This window comes from Staurois parvus, unplaced genomic scaffold, assembly GCF_062004578.1.
Source record: "Staurois parvus isolate SC_StPar_1 unplaced genomic scaffold, SC_StPar_1.0 ptg000721l, whole genome shotgun sequence".
Lineage (NCBI taxonomy): Eukaryota > Metazoa > Chordata > Amphibia > Anura > Ranidae > Staurois > Staurois parvus.
In genome coordinates this window covers 768603-788209 of record NW_028318517.1, presented here as the reverse complement: position 1 = coordinate 788209, position 19607 = coordinate 768603, and the positions used below count along the sequence as shown (strand labels likewise).

Sequence of the window (19607 nt, the reverse complement as noted above, 5' to 3'; positions counted from 1 at the left end):
TTTTCTACATGGAGATCATATCCCCCCTTATGTATTATACATGGAGATAACATCCCCCCTTATGTATTATACATGGAGATCACATCCCCCCTTATGTATTATACATGGAGATCACATCCCCCTTATGTATTATACATGGAGATCATATCCCCCCTTATGTATTATACATGGAGATCATATTCCCCCTTATGTATTATACATGGAGATCATATCCCCCCTTATGTATTATACATGGAGATCATATCCCCCTTATGTATTATACATGGAGATCATATCCCCCCCTTATGTATTATACATGGAGATCATATCCCCCTTATGTATTATACATGGAGATCATATCCCCCTTATGTATTATACATGGAGATCATATCCCCCTTATATATTATACATGGAATCATATTCCCACTTATGTATTATACATGGAGATCATATCCCCCCTTATGTATTATACATGGAGATCATATCCCCCCCTTATATATTATACATGGAGATCATATTCCCCCCTTATGTATTATACATGGAGATCATATCCCCCTTATGTATTATACATGGAGGTCATATCCCCCCCTTATGTATTATACATGGAGATCATATCCCCCCTTATGTTTTCTACATGGAGATCATATCCCCCCCTTATGTATTATACATGGAGATAACATCCCCCCTTATGTATTATACATGGAGATCACATCCCCCCTTATGTATTATACATGGAGATCACATCCCCCTTATGTATTATACATGGAGATCATATCCCCCCTTATGTATTATACATGGAGATCATATCTCCCCCCTTATGTATTATACATGGAGATCACATCCCCCTTATGTGTTATACATGGTGATCATATCCCCCTTATATATTATACATGGAATCATATCCCCCCTTATGTATTATACATGGAGATCATATTCCCCCCTTATGTATTATACATGGAGATCATATTCCCCCCTTATGTATTATACATGGAGATCATATTCCCCCCTTATGTATTATACATGGAGATCATATCCCCCCTATGTAATATACATGGAGATCATATCCCCCTATGTATTATACATGGAGATCATATCCCCCTATGTATTATACATGGAGATCATATCCCCCCTTATGTATTATACATGGAGATCATATCCCCCCCTTATGTATTATACATGGAGATCATATCCCCCCCTTATGTATTATACATGGAGATCATATCCCCCCTTATGTATTATACATGGAGATCATATCCCCCTTATGTATTATACATGGAGATCATATCCTCCTTATGTATTATACATGGAGATCATATCCCCCCTTATGTATTATACATGGAGATCATATCCCCCCTTATGTACTATACATGGAGATCATATCCCCCTTATGTATTATACATTGAGATCACATCCCCCTTATGTATTATACATGGAGATCATTTCCCCCCTTATGTATTATACATGGAGATCATATCCCCCCTTATGTACTATACATGGAGATCATATCCCCCTTATGAATTATACATGGAGATCATATCCCCCTTATGTATTATACATGGAGATCATATCCCCCCCTTATGTATTATACATGGAGATCATATCCCCCCTTATGTATTATACATGGAGATCATATCCCTCCTTATTTATTATACATGGAGATCATATCCCCCCCCTTATGTATTATACATGGAGATCATATCCCCCCTTATGTAATATACATGGAGATCATATCCCCTCTTATGTATTATACATGGAGATCATATCCCCCTTATGTATTACACATGGAGATCATATCCCCCTTATGTATTATACATGGATATCATATCCCCCTTATGTATTATACATGGAGATCATATCCCCCCCTTATGTATTATACATGGAGATCATATCCTCCCTTATGTATTATACATGGAGATCATATCCCCCTTATGTATTACACATGGAGATCATATCCCCCTTATGTATTATACATGGAGATCATATCCCCCCTTATGTTTTCTACATGGAGATCATATCCCCCCTTATGTATTATACATGGAGATCATATCCCCCTTATGTATTATACATTGAGATCACATCCCCCTTATGTATTATACATGGAGATCATATCCCCCCTTATGTATTATACATGGAGATCATATCCCCCCCCCCTCTTATGTATTATACATGGAGATCACATCCCCCTTATGTATTATACATGGAGATCATATCCCCCCTTATGTATTATACATGGAGATCATATCCCCCCCCCTTATGTATTATACATGGAGATCATATCCCCCTTATGTATTATACATGGTGACCATATCCCCCTTATGTATTATACATGGTGATCATATCCCCCTTATATATTATACATGGAATCATATCCCCCCTTATGTATTATACATGGAGATCATATCCCCCCTTATGTATTATACATGGAGATCATATCCCCCCTTATGTATTATACATGGAGATCATATTCCCCCTTATGTATTATACATGGAGATCATATTCCCCTTATGTATTATACATGGAGATCATATCCCCCCTTATGTATTATACATGGAGATCATATCCCCCTTATGTATTATACATGGAGATCATATCCCCCTTATGTATTATACATGGTGATCATATCCCCCTTATGTATTATACATGGAGATCATATCCCCCCTTATGTATTATACATGGAGATCATATCCCCCCCTTATGTATTATACATGGAGATCATATTCCCCCCTTATGTATTATACATGGAGATCATATCCCCCTTATGTATTATACATGGAGATCATATCCCCCTTATGTATTATACATGGAGGTCATATCCCCCCCTTATGTATTATACATGGAGATCATATCCCCCTTATGTATTATACATGGAGATCATATCCCCCTTATGTATTATACATGGAGATCATATCCCCCTTATATATTATACATGGAATCATATTCCCACTTATGTATTATACATGGAGATCATATCCCCCCTTATGTATTATACATGGAGATCATATCCCCCCCTTATGTATTATACATGGAGATCATATTCCCCCTTATGTATTATACATGGAGATCATATCCCCCTTATGTATTATACATGGAGGTCATATCCCCCCCTTATGTATTATACATGGAGATCATATCCCCCCTTATGTTTTCTACATGGAGATCATATCCCCCCTTATGTATTATACATGGAGATAACATCCCCCCTTATGTATTATACATGGAGATCACATCCCCCCTTATGTATTATACATGGAGATCACATCCCCCTTATGTATTATACATGGAGATCATATCCCCCCTTATGTATTATACATGGAGATCATATCTCCCCCCTTATGTATTATACATGGAGATCACATCCCCCTTATGTATTATACATGGTGATCATATCCCCCTTATATATTATACATGGAATCATATCCCCCCTTATGTATTATACATGGAGATCATATCCCCCCTTATGTATTATACATGGAGATCATATTCCCCCCTTATGTATTATACATGGAGATCATATTCCCCCCTTATTTATTATACATGGAGATCATATTCCCCCCTTATGTATTATACATGGAGATCATATCCCCCCTATGTAATATACATGGAGATCATATCCCCCTATGTATTATACATGGAGATCATATCCCCCCTTATGTATTATACATGGAGATCATATCCCCCCCTTATGTATTATACATGGAGATCATATCCCCCCCTTATGTATTATACATGGAGATCATATCCCCCCTTATGTATTATACATGGAGATCATATCCCCCTTATGTATTATACATGGTGATCATATCCCCCTTATATATTATACATGGAATCATATCCCCCCTTATGTATTATACATGGAGATCATATCCCCCTTATGTATTATACATGGAGATTATATCCCCCCTTATGTATTATACATGGAGATCATATCCCCCCTTATGTATTATACATGGAGATCATATCCCCCCTTATGTATTATACATGGAGATCATATTCCCCCTTATGTATTATACATGGAGATCATATCCCCCCTTATGTATTATACATGGAGATCATATCCCCCTTATGTATTATACATGGAGATCATATCCCCCTTATGTATTATACATGGAGATCATATCCCCCTTATATATTATACATGGAATCATATTCCCACTTATGTATTATACATGGAGATCATATCCCCCCTTATGTATTATACATGGAGATCATATCCCCCCCTTATATATTATACATGGAGATCATATTCCCCCCTTATGTATTATACATGGAGATCATATCCCCCTTATGTATTATACATGGAGGTCATATCCCCCCCTTATGTATTATACATGGAGATCATATCCCCCCTTATGTTTTCTACATGGAGATCATATCCCCCCTTATGTATTATACATGGAGATAACATCCCCCCTTATGTATTATAGATGGAGATCACATCCCCCCTTATGTATTATACATGGAGATCACATCCCCCTTATGTATTATACATGGAGATCATATCCCCCCTTATGTATTATACATGGAGATCATATTCCCCCTTATGTATTATACATGGAGATCATATCCCCCCTTATGTATTATACATGGAGATCATATCCCCCTTATGTATTATACATGGAGATCATATCCCCCTTATGTATTATACATGGTGATCATATCCCCCCTTATGTATTATACATGGAGATCATATCCCCCCTTATGTATTATACATGGAGATCATATCCCCCCCTTATGTATTATACATGGAGATCATATCCCCCTTATGTATTATACATGGAGATCATATCCCCCTTATGTATTATACATGGAGATCATATCCCCCTTATGTATTATACATGGAGATCATATCCCCCTTATGTATTATACATGGAGATCATATCCCCCTTATGTATTATACATGGAGATCATATCCCCCTTATATATTATACATGGAATCATATTCCCACTTATGTATTATACATGGAGATCATATCCCCCCTTATGTATTATACATGGAGATCATATCCCCCCCTTATATATTATACATGGAGATCATATTCCCCCCTTATGTATTATACATGGAGATCATATCCCCCTTATGTATTATACATGGAGGTCATATCCCCCCCTTATGTATTATACATGGAGATCATATCCCCCCTTATGTTTTCTACATGGAGATCATATCCCCCCCTTATGTATTATACATGGAGATAACATCCCCCCTTATGTATTATACATGGAGATCACATCCCCCCTTATGTATTATACATGGAGATCACATCCCCCTTATGTATTATACATGGAGATCATATCCCCCCTTATGTATTATACATGGAGATCATATCTCCCCCCTTATGTATTATACATGGAGATCACATCCCCCTTATGTGTTATACATGGTGATCATATCCCCCTTATATATTATACATGGAATCATATCCCCCCTTATGTATTATACATGGAGATCATATCCCCCCTTATGTATTATACATGGAGATCATATTCCCCCCTTATGTATTATACATGGAGATCATATTCCCCCCTTATGTATTATACATGGAGATCATATTCCCCCCTTATGTATTATACATGGAGATCATATCCCCCCTATGTAATATACATGGAGATCATATCCCCCCTTATGTATTATACATGGAGATCATATCCCCCTTATGTATTATACATGGAGATCATATCCTCCTTATGTATTATACATGGAGATCATATCCCCCCTTATGTATTATACATGGAGATCATATCCCCCCTTATGTATTATACATGGAGATCATATCCCCCCTTATGTACTATACATGGAGATCATATCCCCCTTATGTATTATACATTGAGATCACATCCCCCTTATGTATTATACATGGAGATCATTTCCCCCCTTATGTATTATACATGGAGATCATATCCCCCCTTATGTACTATACATGGAGATCATATCCCCCTTATGAATTATACATGGAGATCATATCCCCCTTATGTATTATACATGGAGATCATATCCCCCCCTTATGTATTATACATGGAGATCATATCCCCCCTTATGTATTATACATGGAGATCATATCCCTCCTTATTTATTATACATGGAGATCATATCCCCCCCCTTATGTATTATACATGGAGATCATATCCCCCCTTATGTAATATACATGGAGATCATATCCCCCTCTTATGTATTATACATGGAGATCATATCCCCCTTATGTATTACACATGGAGATCATATCCCCCTTATGTATTATACATGGATATCATATCCCCCTTATGTATTATACATGGAGATCATATCCCCCCCTTATGTATTATACATGGAGATCATATCCTCCCTTATGTATTATACATGGAGATCATATCCCCCTTATGTATTACACATGGAGATCATATCCCCCTTATGTATTATACATGGAGATCATATCCCCCCTTATGTTTTCTACATGGAGATCATATCCCCCCTTATGTATTATACATGGAGATCATATCCCCCTTATGTATTATACATTGAGATCACATCCCCCTTATGTATTATACATGGAGATCATATCCCCCCTTATGTATTATACATGGAGATCATATCCCCCCCCCTCTTATGTATTATACATGGAGATCACATCCCCCTTATGTATTATACATGGAGATCATATCCCCCCTTATGTATTATACATGGAGATCATATCCCCCCCCCTTATGTATTATACATGGAGATCATATCCCCCTTATGTATTATACATGGTGACCATATCCCCCTTATGTATTATACATGGTGATCATATCCCCCTTATATATTATACATGGAATCATATCCCCCCTTATGTATTATACATGGAGTTCATATCCCCCCTTATGTATTATACATGGAGATCATATCCCCCCTTATGTATTATACATGGAGATCATATTCCCCCTTATGTATTATACATGGAGATCATATTCCCCTTATGTATTATACATGGAGATCATATCCCCCCTTATGTATTATACATGGAGATCATATCCCCCTTATGTATTATACATGGAGATCATATCCCCCTTATGTATTATACATGGTGATCATATCCCCCTTATGTATTATACATGGAGATCATATCCCCCCTTATGTATTATACATGGAGATCATATTCCCCCCTTATGTATTATACATGGAGATCATATCCCCCTTATGTATTATACATGGAGATCATATCCCCCTTATGTATTATACATGGAGGTCATATCCCCCCCTTATGTATTATACATGGAGATCATATCCCCCTTATGTATTATACATGGAGATCATATCCCCCTTATGTATTATACATGGAGATCATATCCCCCCTTATGTATTATACATGGAGATCATATCCCCCTTATATATTATACATGGAATCATATTCCCACTTATGTATTATACATGGAGATCATATCCCCCCTTATGTATTATACATGGAGATCATATCCCCCCCTTATGTATTATACATGGAGATCATATTCCCCCCTTATGTATTATACATGGAGATCATATCCCCCTTATGTATTATACATGGAGGTCATATCCCCCCCTTATGTATTATACATGGAGATCATATCCCCCCTTATGTTTTCTACATGGAGATCATATCCCCCCTTATGTATTATACATGGAGATAACATCCCCCCTTATGTATTATACATGGAGATCACATCCCCCCTTATGTATTATACATGGAGATCACATCCCCCTTATGTATTATACATGGAGATCATATCCCCCCTTATGTATTATACATGGAGATCATATCTCCCCCCTTATGTATTATACATGGAGATCACATCCCCCTTATGTATTATACATGGTGATCATATCCCCCTTATATATTATACATGGAATCATATCCCCCCTTATGTATTATACATGGAGATCATATCCCCCCTTATGTATTATACATGGAGATCATATTCCCCCCTTATGTATTATACATGGAGATCATATTCCCCCCTTATGTATTATACATGGAGATCATATTCCCCCCTTATGTATTATACATGGAGATCATATCCCCCCTATGTAATATACATGGAGATCATATCCCCCTATGTATTATACATGGAGATCATATCCCCCCTTATGTATTATACATGGAGATCATATCCCCCTTATGTATTATACATGGAGATCATATCCCCCCTTATGTATTATACATGGAGATCATATCCCCCCTTATGTATTATACATGGAGATCATATCCCCCCTTATGTACTATACATGGAGATCATATCCCCCTTATGTATTATACATTGAGATCACATCCCCCTTATGTATTATACATGGAGATCATTTCCCCCCTTATGTATTATACATGGAGATCATATCCCCCCTTATGTACTATACATGGAGATCATATCCCCCTTATGAATTATACATGGAGATCATATCCCCCTTATGTATTATACATGGAGATCATATCCCCCTTATGTATTATACATGGAGATCATATCCCCCCTTATGTATTATACATGGAGATCATATCCCCCCCTTATGTATTATACATGGAGATCATATCCCCCCTTATGTATTATACATGGAGATCATATCCCCCCCTTATGTATTATACATGGAGATCATATCCCCCCTTATGTATTATACATGGAGATCATATCCCTCCTTATTTATTATACATGGAGATCATATCCCCCCCTTATGTATTATACATGGAGATCATATCCCCCCTTATGTAATATACATGGAGATCATATCCCCCTCTTATGTATTATACATGGAGATCATATCCCCCCTTATGTATTATACATGGAGATCATATCCCCCCTTATGTATTATACATGGAGATCATATCCCCCCTTATGTATTATACATGGAGATCATATCCCCCCTTAAGTATTATACATGGAGATCATATCCCCCTTATGTATTATACATGGAGATCATATCCCCCTTATGTATTATACATGGTGATCATATCCCCCCTTATGTATTATACATGGAGATCATATCCCCCTTATGTATTATATGTGGAGATCATATCCCCCCTTATGTATTATACATGGAGGTCATATCCCCCTTATGTATTATACATGGAGATCATATCCCCCCCTTATGTATTATATATGGAGATCATATACCCCCCTTATGTATTATACATGGAGATCATATCCCCCCTTATGTATTATATGTGGAGATCATATCCCCCCTTATGTATTTTACATGGAGGTCATATCCCCCTTATGTATTATACATGGAGATCATATCCCCCTTATGTATTATACATGGAGATCATATCCCCCCCTTATGTATTATACATGGAGATCATAACCCCCCTTATGTATTATACATGGAGATCATATCCCCCCCCTTATGTATTATACATGGAGATCATATCCCCCCTTATGTATTATATATGGAGATCATATCCCCCTTATGTATTATACATGGAGATCATATCCCCCCCTTATGTATTATACATGGAGATCATATCCCCCCCTTATGTATTATACATGGAGATCATATCCCCCTTATGTATTATACATGGAGATCATATCCCCCCTTATGTATTATACATGGAGATCATATCCCCCCTTATGTATTATACATGGAGATCATATCCCCCCCTTATGTATTATACATGGAGATCATATCCCCCCCTTATGTATTATACATGGAGATCATATCCACCCTTATGTATTATACATGGAAATCATATCCCCCCTTATGTATTATACATGGAAATCATATCCCCCCTTATGTATTATACATGGAGATCATATCCCCCCTTATGTATTATACATGGAGATCATATCCCCCCTTATGTATTATACATGGAGATCATATCCCCCCTTATGTATTATACATGGAGATCATATCCCCCCTTATGTATTATACATGGAGATCATATCCCCCCCTTAATCTCCTCTTCTCAGTAGAGAATACATTCAGTTCCTCTAATCTCTCCTCATAGCTGATCTCCTCCATGCCTCTTATCAGTTTGGTTGCCCTTCTCTGTACTTCCTCCAGTTCCCCAATGTTCTTTTTGTGAATTGGAGCCCAAAACTGAACTGCATATTCCAGATGAGGTCTTACTAATGATATGTACCGGGGGGGGGGGGTAATATGATATCTCTCTCTGGAGTCTATACCTCTCCTAATACAAGAGAGGATTTTGCTCGCTTTAGAACCCGTAGCTTTGCATTGCATGTAATCTACCAGAACCCCCCAAATTCTCCACTATTGATTCTCCCAGATCCTTTTCCACCATTGATTCCCCCAAATCCTTCTCCACCATTGACCCTCCCAGATCCTTCTCCACCCTTGACCCCCCAGATCCTTCTCCACCATTTATTCCCCACAGATCCTTCTCCACCATTGATTCCCCACAGATCCTTCTCCACCATTGATTCCTCACAGATCCTTCTCCATCATTGACCCCCCCCCCCCAGATTCTTCTCCATCATTGACCCCCCCCCCAGAATCTTCTCCATCATTGACCCCCCCAGATTCTTCTCCACCCTTAACCCCCCCCTCTAGATTCTTCTCTACCGCTGACCCTCCAGATCCTCCTTCATAATTGCCCCCCAGATTCTTCTCCACCATTGACCTTCATCAGATTCTTCTCCACCACTTTCCCTGTCAAACACCGCCTGGCGGTATCTCTAGCAGTCCACAGGACAGGATTCCCCAGAGCGTGGAGTCGAAGTCCCAGTCTGCTTGTTCACCAGGGTCCCTGATGGTGGGGATGGACTTGGAGCAGACAGTGACCAGGTCGCGGCCCCTGAGTACACTCGCCCATGGTAGAGGGATCTGCCAGAGGTATATGCAGGTAGAGAGCCTGATGTGAAGAGGTTGGAAGGCTGGAGCCGTAATGACTGGATCTGTGCAGGATGGATGGATGGCAGAGAAGTGAGCGTGGTCAGATGGGCCGGATCGGTAACAGTGGGGTCAGCGTAGTACAAGGCAGCAGGCAAAGAGTAGTCGGGTCACTCGCCGGGTTCAGTAACAGGAGATCAGATCGAATAGGGATATCCAGAAGAGAAGTCAAATGAGCCAGAGATCAGAGCAGGAGAAGTCGGCAGAGGTCAGGATCAGGAGAAGTCAGCAGAGGTCAGAGCAGGAGAAGTCAGCAGAGGTCAGAGCAGGAGAAGTCGGCAGAGGTCAGAGCAGGAGAAGTCAGCAGAGGTGAGGATCAGGAGAAGTCAGCAGAGGTGAGGATCAGGAGAAGTCAGCAGAGGTCAGAGCAGGAGAAGTCGGCAGAGGTCAGAGCAGGAGAAGTCGACAGAGGTCAGGATCAGGAGAAGTCGGCAGAGGTCAGGATCAGGAGAAGTCGGCAGAGGTCAGAGCAGCAGAAGTCGGCAGAGGTCAGGATCAGGAGAAGTCGGCAGAGGTCAGGATCAGGAGAAGTCGGCAGAGGTCAGGATCAGGAGAAGTCGGCAGAGGTCAGGATCAGGAGTAGTCAGCAGAGGTGAGGATCAGGAGAAGTCAGCAGAGGTCAGAGCAGGAGAAGTCAGCAGAGGTCAGGATCAGGTATGGTCGGTAACAAGTCAATCAGCAGATACACAGGATACAAGACCATACGGCAATGAGAGTCTGTGTGGGGCAGGTTTAAATAGTGCGCCCTGCCCTGTCATTGGTGCCAGGCGAGCGTCTGCGATCAGGAGTGCGCATGTGCGGCCGCCCAGGTCCTAGTGCCTGCCGGATAGAATGAATCGGCGTTCTGCGCTTGCGCAAACCCGCTTGCCGCCGCGATCCCTGACAGTCCCTCATATCCTTTTCTACCATTGACCCCCCCAGATCCTTCTCCACCATTGACCCCCCACAGATCATTCTCCACCATTGACCCCCCACAGATCCTTCTCCACCATTGACTCCTCTGGATCCTTCTCCCCCCTTGACCCCCCACAGATCCTTCTCCACCATTGACTCCTCCTGATCCTTCTCCACTATTGACCCCTTCAGATCCTTCTCCACCATTGACCCCCCAGATTCTTCTCCACCATTGACCCCCCCAGTTGTACCCCCCCTAGTATGTATGATGTATGCATATTCTTAGCCCCCCCCAAGTGCAGAACCTTACATTTATCACCATTAGCCCTCATTGGCCCCATAGCCCCCCAATTACACAGAGCATTGAGGTCGGCTTGTAAGTTGGAGACATCCTGTAAGGACGTTATTCCCCGGCACAGCTTGGTGTCATCTGCAAAGACTGGAATGGGGTTTATAATCTCACACCCCATATTGTTTATATATATATTAATAAGTAAGGGTCCCGACACTGAACCTTGGGGTACCCCACTAAAAACACTGAACCTTGGGGTACCCCACTAATAACACTGAACCTTGGGGTACCCCACTAATAACACTGATCCCTGGGGTACCCCACTAATAACACTGAACCCTGGGGTACCCCACTAATAACACTGATCCCTGGGGTACCCCACTAATAACACTGAACCTTGGGGTACCGCACTAATAACACTGATCCCTGGGGTACCCCACTAATAACACTGAACCTTGGGGTACCCCACTAATAACACTGATCCCTGGGGTACCCCACTAATAATACTGAACCCTGGGGTACCCCACTAATCACACTGAACCTTGGGGTACACCACTAATAACACTGAACCCTGGGGTACCCCACTAATAAAACTGAACCTTGGGGTACCCCACTAATAACACTGAACCTTGGGGTACTCCACTAATAACACTGAACCCTGGGGTACCCCACTAATAACACTGAGCCTTGGGGTACCCCACTAATAACACTGAACCTTGGGGTACCCCACTAATAACACTGAGCCTTGGGGTACCCCACTAATAACACTGAACCTTGGGGTACACCACTGACACCCCTAGACCATTCAGAGTATGAATCATTAACCACTACTCTCTGAATACGATCTTTCAGCCAGTTTTATATCCATTTACATTCAGATTTTTCCAGCCCATAGACTTTACCTTACACATTAGCCGTGTGTGGGGAACTGTGTCCAAGTATACCACGTCCACCGCCACCACCTCTGTCCAAGTATACCACGTCCACCGCCACCCCTCTGTCCAAGTATACCACATCCACCGCCATCCCTCTGTCCAAGTATACCATATCCACCGCCACCCCTCTGTCCAAGTATACCACGTCTACCTCCACCCCTCTGTCCAAGTATACCACGTCTACCTCCACCCCTCTGTCCAAGTATACCACGTCCACCGCCACCCCTCTGTCCAAGTATACCAAGTTCACAGTCACCCTTCTGTCCAAGTATACCACGTCCATCGCCACCCCTCTGTCCAAGTATACCACGTTCACCGCCACCCCTCTGTCCAAGTATACCACGTCCACCGCCACCCCTCTGTCCAAGTATACCACGTCCACCGCCACCCCTCTGTCCAAGTATACCACGTCCACCGCCACCCCTCTGTCCAAGTATACCACGTCCACCGGCACCCCTCTGTCCAAGTATACCACGTCCACCGCCACCCCTCTGTCCAAGTATACCACGTCCACCGCCACCCCTCTGTCCAAGTATACCACGTCCACCGCCATCCCTCTGTCCAAGTATACCATATCCACCACCACCCCTCTGTCCAAGTATACCACGTCTACCTCCACCCCTCTGTCCAAGTATACCACGTCTACCTCCACCCCTCTGTCCAAGTATACCACGTCCACCGCCACCCCTCTGTCCAAGTATACCAAGTTCACAGTCACCCTTCTGTCCAAGTATACCACGTCCATCGCCACCCCTCTGTCCAAGTATACCACGTTCACCGCCACCCCTCTGTCCAAGTATACCACGTCCACCGCCACCCCTCTGTCCAAGTATACCACGTCCACCGCCACCCCTCTGTCCAAGTATACCACGTCCACCGCCACCCCTCTGTCCAAGTATACCACGTCCACCGGCACCCCTCTGTCCAAGTATACCACGTCCACCGCCATCCCTCTGTCCAAGTATACCATATCCACCACCACCCCTCTGTCCAAGTATACCACGTCTACCTCCACCCCTCTGTCCAAGTATACCACGTCTACCTCCACCCCTCTGTCCAAGTATACCACGTCTACCTCCACCCCTCTGTCCAAGATTACCACGTCCACCGCCACCCCTCTGTCCAAGTATACCAAGTTCACAGTCACCCTTCTGTCCAAGTATACCACGTCCACCGCCACCCCTCTGTCCAAGTATATCACGTCCACCGCCACCCCTCTGTCCAAGTATACCACGTTCACCGCCACCCCTCTGTCCAAGTATACCACGTCCACCGCCGCCCCTCTGTCCAAGTATACCACGTCCACCGCCACCCCTCTGTCCAAGTATACCACGTCCACCGCCACCCCTCTGTCCAAGTATACCTTGTCCACCGCCACCCCTCTGTCCAAGTATACCACGTCCACCGCCACCCCTCTGTCCAAGTATACCAAGTTCACAGTCACCCTTCTGTCCAAGTATACCACGTCCACCGCCACCCCTCTGTCCAAGTATACCACGTCCATCGCCACCCCTCTGTCCAAGTATACCACGTTCACCGCCACCCCTCTGTCCAAGTATACCACGTCCACTGCCACCCCTCTGTCCTAGTATACCACGTCCACCGCCACCCCTCTGTCCTAGTATACCACGTCCACCACCACCCCTCTGTCCTAGTATACCACCCCCACCACCACCCCTCTGTCCAAGTGTACCACGTCCACCACCATCCCTCTGTCCAAGTGTACCACTCGCACCTCTTTGTCTAAGTGTACCACGTCCACCGCCACCTCTTTGTCTAAGGATTTTCTCACCTCCAAACTAACCTGTTTCATGATGGTTTAATCCCAGCTCACCTCTACATGTTGTCTACAGTAAACATTTAAGCTTCCACTGATTACAGAATACTAATACTGAGAGTCCTGACCCTTATACTATATAACTTGTACATTACGTACTCCTGACCCCTGCACTATATACTCTATGTTGTACATTACATACTCCTGACCCCTGCACTATATACTCTATAGTGTACATTACATACTCCTGACCCCTGCACTATATACTCTATAGTGTACATTACATACTCCTGACCCCTGCACTATATACTCTATGTTGTACATTACATACTCCTGACCCCTGCACTATATACTCTATGTTGTACATTACATCCTCCTGACCCCTGCACTATATACTCTATGTTGTACATTACATACTCCTGACCCCTGCACTATATACTCTATGTTGTACATTACATACTCCTGACCCCTGCACTATATACTCTATGTTGTACATTACATACTCCTGACCCCTGCACTATATACTCTATGTTGTACATTACATACTCCTGACCCCTGCACTATATACTCTATGTTGTACATTACATCCTCCTGACCCCTGCACTATATACTCTATGTTGTACATTACATACTCCTGACCCCTGCACTATATACTCTGTTGTACATTACATACTCCTGACCCCTGCATTATATACTCTATGTTGTACATTACATACTCCTGACCCCTGCACTATATACTCTGTTGTACATTACATACTCCTGACCCCTGCACTATATACTCTATGTTGTACATTACATCCTCCTGACCCCTGCACTATATACTCTATGTTGTACATTACATACTCCTGACCCCTGCACTATATACTCTGTTGTACATTACATACTCCTGACCCCTGCACTATATACTCTATGTTGTAAATTACATACTCCTGACCCCTGCACTATATACGCTATGTTGTACATTACATACTCCTGACCCCTGCACTATATACTCTATGTTGTACATTACATACTCCTGACCCCTGCACTATATACTCTATGTTGTACATTACATACTCCTGACCCCTGCACTATATTCTCTGTGTTGTACATTCCATAGTCCTGACTTCTGCTCTCCCCTCTCCCCCCACTGCTATATATACATATAATATGGATTCTCTTTTGTTCCCCCCATTTCCTCCCAGCTGGACATTTTATATCGGATGATGTGATTGGAGCACAGACTTTTACATGGTGATAATAATGTGATAACATCCTCCAACTTTGGACCCTTAAACAGAAAGTGATAATGAGGGAGGAGTCAATACCCCAATGATGGTGGTCTTCAGGATCAGTCCAGTCTTCATCTTGGTTGTTCTCCCCCCATCCTCACTCTCTGACCTCTGGTGGGGCTCAGCCCCGCTGTTCTTCATGACTAAATCATGGACTAAATAAGGAAGTGCAGTACTTCTTGTGTTGGGAAGATGGCGATGAGTGATAGAGGGGGTGGGGACCCTCGTCCTATAATCCCCCCATCACTGTCCCTCCTATAAAAGACAGTTCTGGTTGTTTCCTCACTCTCTGACTAAGGTCCATGAATAAAGAAATGACCTGGTAGGAGATCAGAGGAGCCATTTCCTAGTTCCCTTGAGGGTGGAATTGTAAGCTCCTCAGAGACCAAGCTGCCTGATGTGGGCAGAGTCCTGGTTTGGGGGAACCAATCAGCTCCTGTCTAGTAATCCTCTTTGTCTTTGTATTTTAGTCCATGGCCGGGAGATGAGGAAAACCTCCGAGGATTGTCTCACTTTGTCTCCAGACTGGAAAGTAGAAGATGAGGACATCACACAGTATAGTCCAGGAGAAAACCCGGCTCCCTCCAATGTCCATCTGGCACCACCCAGTGTAGATGGACCATCGGATTCCTCGTATCCTGAGGAACCTCAGACTGTGCGGGACCGGGCCGGCCTTCCAACAGGGAAGAAATTCTCCTGTACTGAGTGCGGGAAGGGTTTCCGTTATAAATCCGATATTAATAGACATCAGAGGTCTCACACGGGGGAGAAGCCGTATTCCTGTCCTGAGTGTGGGAAATGTTTTTCAACTAAGTATTATCTTTACACACATCAGCAAACTCACACGGGAGAGAAGCCGTATTCCTGTCCTGAGTGTGGGAAATGTTTTTCAACTAAGTACTATCTTTACTCACATCAGAGATCCCACACGGGGGAGAAGCCATATTCCTGTCCAGAGTGCGGGAAATGTTTTTCAACTAAGTCCCATCTTTCCATACATCAGAGATCTCACACGGGGGAGAAGCCGTATTCCTGTCCTGAGTGTGGGAAATGTTTTTCAACTACGTACCATCTTTACACACATCAGAGATCTCACACGGGAGAGAAGCCGTATTCCTGTCCTGAGTGTGGGAAATGTTTTTCAACTAATTACTATCTTTACACACATCAGAGATCTCACACGGGGGAGAAGCCGTATTCCTGTCCTGAGTGCTGGAAATGTTTTTCAACTAAGTCCCATCTTTCCATACATCAGAGATCTCACACGGGGGAGAAGCCGTATTCTTGTCCTGAGTGTGGGAAATGTTTTTCAACGAAGGACTATCTTTACACACATCAGAGATCTCACACGGGGGAGAAGCCATATTCCTGTGTTGAGTGCGGGAAATGTTTTTCAGATAAGTCCAATCTTTACACACATCAGCGATCTCACACGGGGGAGATGAAATTTTCCTGTCCTGAGTGCCGGAAATGTTTTTCAGATAAGTCCAATCTTTACTCACATCAGAGATTGCACACAGGGGAGAAGCCGTATTCCTGTCCTGTGTGCGGGAAATGTTTTTCAGACAAGGCTAGTCTTTACGCACATCATAGATCTCACACAGGGGAGAAGCCGTATTCCTGTCCTGAGTGCGGGAAATGTTTTTCACAAAAATCCAATCTTTACACACATCAGAGATCTCACACAGGGGAGAAGCCGTATTCCTGTCCTGAGTGCGGGAAATGTTTTTCAGACAAAACTAGTCTTCACAGACATCAGAGATCTCACACAGGAGAGAAGCCTTATGCCTGTCCTGAGTGCGGGAAATGTTTTTCAGATAAGTCCAATCTTTACTCACATCAGAGATCTCACACAGGGGAGAAGCCTTATTCCTGTTCTCTGTGCAGGAAATGTTTTTCAGACAAGGCTAGTCTTCACGCACATCATAGATCTCACACGGGGGAGAAGCCGTATTCCTGTCCTGAGTGTGGGAAATGTTTTTCAAAGAAGTCCAATCTTTACACACATCAGAGATCTCACACGGGGGAGAAACCGTATTCCTGTCCTGAGTGCGGGAAATGTTTTTCACAGAAGTCCAATCTTTACACACATCAGAGATCTCACACGGGAGAGAAGCTGTATTCCTGTTCTGAGTGCGGGATATGTTTTTTAGAGAACTCCAGTCTGCACAAACATCAGAGATCTCACATGAGGGAGAAGCCATATTCCTGTCATGAGTGAGGGAAATGTTCCTCACTGAAGTCCTGTCTTCCTGTACATCAGGGGTCCCACACAACCCTGGAGGTGTATTAGTGCCTTGAGTGCGGGAAATGTCTTCTAGATGAATGTTGCTGGACATCCCAGCTCTCATGTGGGGAAGAAGCACACCCTGATATACACCTCAGATATACTCCATGGCTGATCTTCATCATGGAAGAAACAGTCCATAAGGAGATCAGAGGTCCCCAAAGACATGGATGAAGTGTGGGACCGGGTCGGCCATTGATGGCAGAAGACGTTTTCAATGTATTTTCCATGAATGGAAGACATTCCAGCAGCTCAGATGTGATCCTAATAACATTGGTTCCCCCATTCACACAGGAGGAATGGACATGCACTTTCACCAGGTGAATGGTTCCACACATTCTTTATGAATAGACCCCCAAATGTCAGGAGACGTTTCTATAAAGACGGGAAGTATGGAGCAGAGAAATGAAGAGACCTCCCAGCAATGTTATTACCAGGCTGCAGCTAGGGGGAGCTCTAATGTCACCCCAGCAGAGGGATCCCATCTAGCCCACATTAACCCTCTCACTGCCAGAGCTGTTTCTGCATGATTTTGCACACATGGGAAAATGCAGATTTTGGTCCTGAAGATGAGATAAACCCCCAAACATCTATTCTGTGACATCAGAGGCCCTGGAGAATAAAATGGTGGTGATTGTTAAGGTGTTCCTCGTACACAGATTCCCCTTCATATCCGCCTTTATTTCCTCCTTTCCCCCATTTTCTATGTTGGGATCTTTTCTACAATACTTTGTTATAATAATGGAACACGTTGTGTATTGTATTGTACACCAATAATAATGACTCCGCCCCCACATTCCAGACAAGGGATCTTCCTGACCAATTGGATTTCTGCCTTTACTGTTTCCTGAATGTTTTTTATGCTTCAATCTTGTTAAATGTAAAATTATAATAAAAATTGTATTGAATGAAAAACAAAATGGTGTGTGTGTGCAATGATGACAGAGCTGTGTATCCAGAAACGGCTGGTCGGTGACACTTCCATATACAGCCCAATGAAGTGACAAGGAAGCCCTAGAACCCTTTGGAGGAACCCTGGCTGAGAAAGGCTGGACTAGGCAGTCACATATCTCTGCCCCCCTTGCAGGGTTCCCAACCCTCCGTGACTTTTATTACTGACACAACATGAACATTTACTGACGGAGGACATGTTTTTCCTGACATCCTGAAAAATGACAGAACTCCTGTTAGGATTATTATTATTATACAGTATTTATATAGCGCCAAAGGGTTTGCTCAGCGCTGTACAGTAGCAGGGGGGACAGAACATGAGTCAAGACAGTGACAATACACTACACGAGGGGTGCGAGGGTCCTGCTCTTTCGAGCTTACAGTCTAGGAGGGAAG

The 19607-nt window shown here is 43.0% G+C and overlaps 1 protein-coding gene across 1 annotated transcript in view; it reads left to right on the top strand.

Moving 5' to 3' along the window:
- LOC149445405 (uncharacterized) overlaps positions 1 to 19180 on the top strand; it is a 131274-nt gene extending 112094 nt beyond the window's left edge. The window contains 1 exon segment of the mRNA XM_089653827.1: positions 16449 to 19180. Coding sequence (XP_089509953.1) covers positions 16449 to 18194 — 1746 coding nt within the window. The 3' untranslated portion in view covers positions 18195 to 19180.
- Positions 19181 to 19607: the final 427 nt, after the last annotated feature.